This window comes from Penaeus monodon, chromosome 32 (assembly GCF_015228065.2).
Source record: "Penaeus monodon isolate SGIC_2016 chromosome 32, NSTDA_Pmon_1, whole genome shotgun sequence".
In the NCBI taxonomy this organism is placed as follows: domain Eukaryota; kingdom Metazoa; phylum Arthropoda; class Malacostraca; order Decapoda; family Penaeidae; genus Penaeus; species Penaeus monodon.
The window spans coordinates 6,555,618-6,555,961 of record NC_051417.1 but is presented as its reverse complement, the minus strand read 5'-3'; the positions used below and the strand labels follow the sequence as shown (position 1 = coordinate 6,555,961).

Sequence of the window (344 nt, the reverse complement as noted above, 5' to 3'; positions counted from 1 at the left end):
CAAATAACGAGTTAAGATTGCACTTGATCAATGAATACCATTCATGGCAAAGATACCAAAGAAGTAATCTTACCAAGGCAGAAAGCCACGATCAGGAACTTCTTAGACATCATGGTGGTTGTTGTGGTTGCTGGCGGAGCAGGAATGATGCTGTTGCAAGTTGAAACTCGCCTATTTATACTCCAGGTGACATCGAGGTACTAGGGGTTGCCAATACGTATCTTTCTCATCGTGTATTGTTGGGTCTGAAAGGCTTTCTTGTGCTTTTACGCGCGAAGTCGGAAGAGACGCTCAGTGGACGGCGGAGGAAAGTTAGTCGGGATCCTGCATTTTTGACCTTTTTC

At 45.1% G+C, this 344-nt stretch overlaps 2 protein-coding genes across 2 annotated transcripts in view; one reads left to right on the top strand and one right to left on the bottom strand.

Moving 5' to 3' along the window:
- The window catches only part of LOC119593260 (glycine, alanine and asparagine-rich protein-like), a 5,448-nt gene extending 5,317 nt beyond the window's left edge, over positions 1-131 (bottom strand). Inside the window, exon 1 of the mRNA XM_037942192.1 lies at positions 74-131. Coding sequence (XP_037798120.1) covers positions 74-113 — 40 coding nt within the window. The 5' untranslated portion in view covers positions 114-131. The remainder of the gene's footprint in view (positions 1-73) is intronic.
- LOC119593526 (antifreeze protein Maxi-like) overlaps positions 112-344 on the top strand; it is a 6,757-nt gene continuing 6,524 nt past the window's right edge. The window contains exon 1 of the mRNA XM_037942487.1: positions 112-197. Within this exon, the coding sequence (XP_037798415.1) occupies positions 112-197 (86 nt within the window). The remainder of the gene's footprint in view (positions 198-344) is intronic.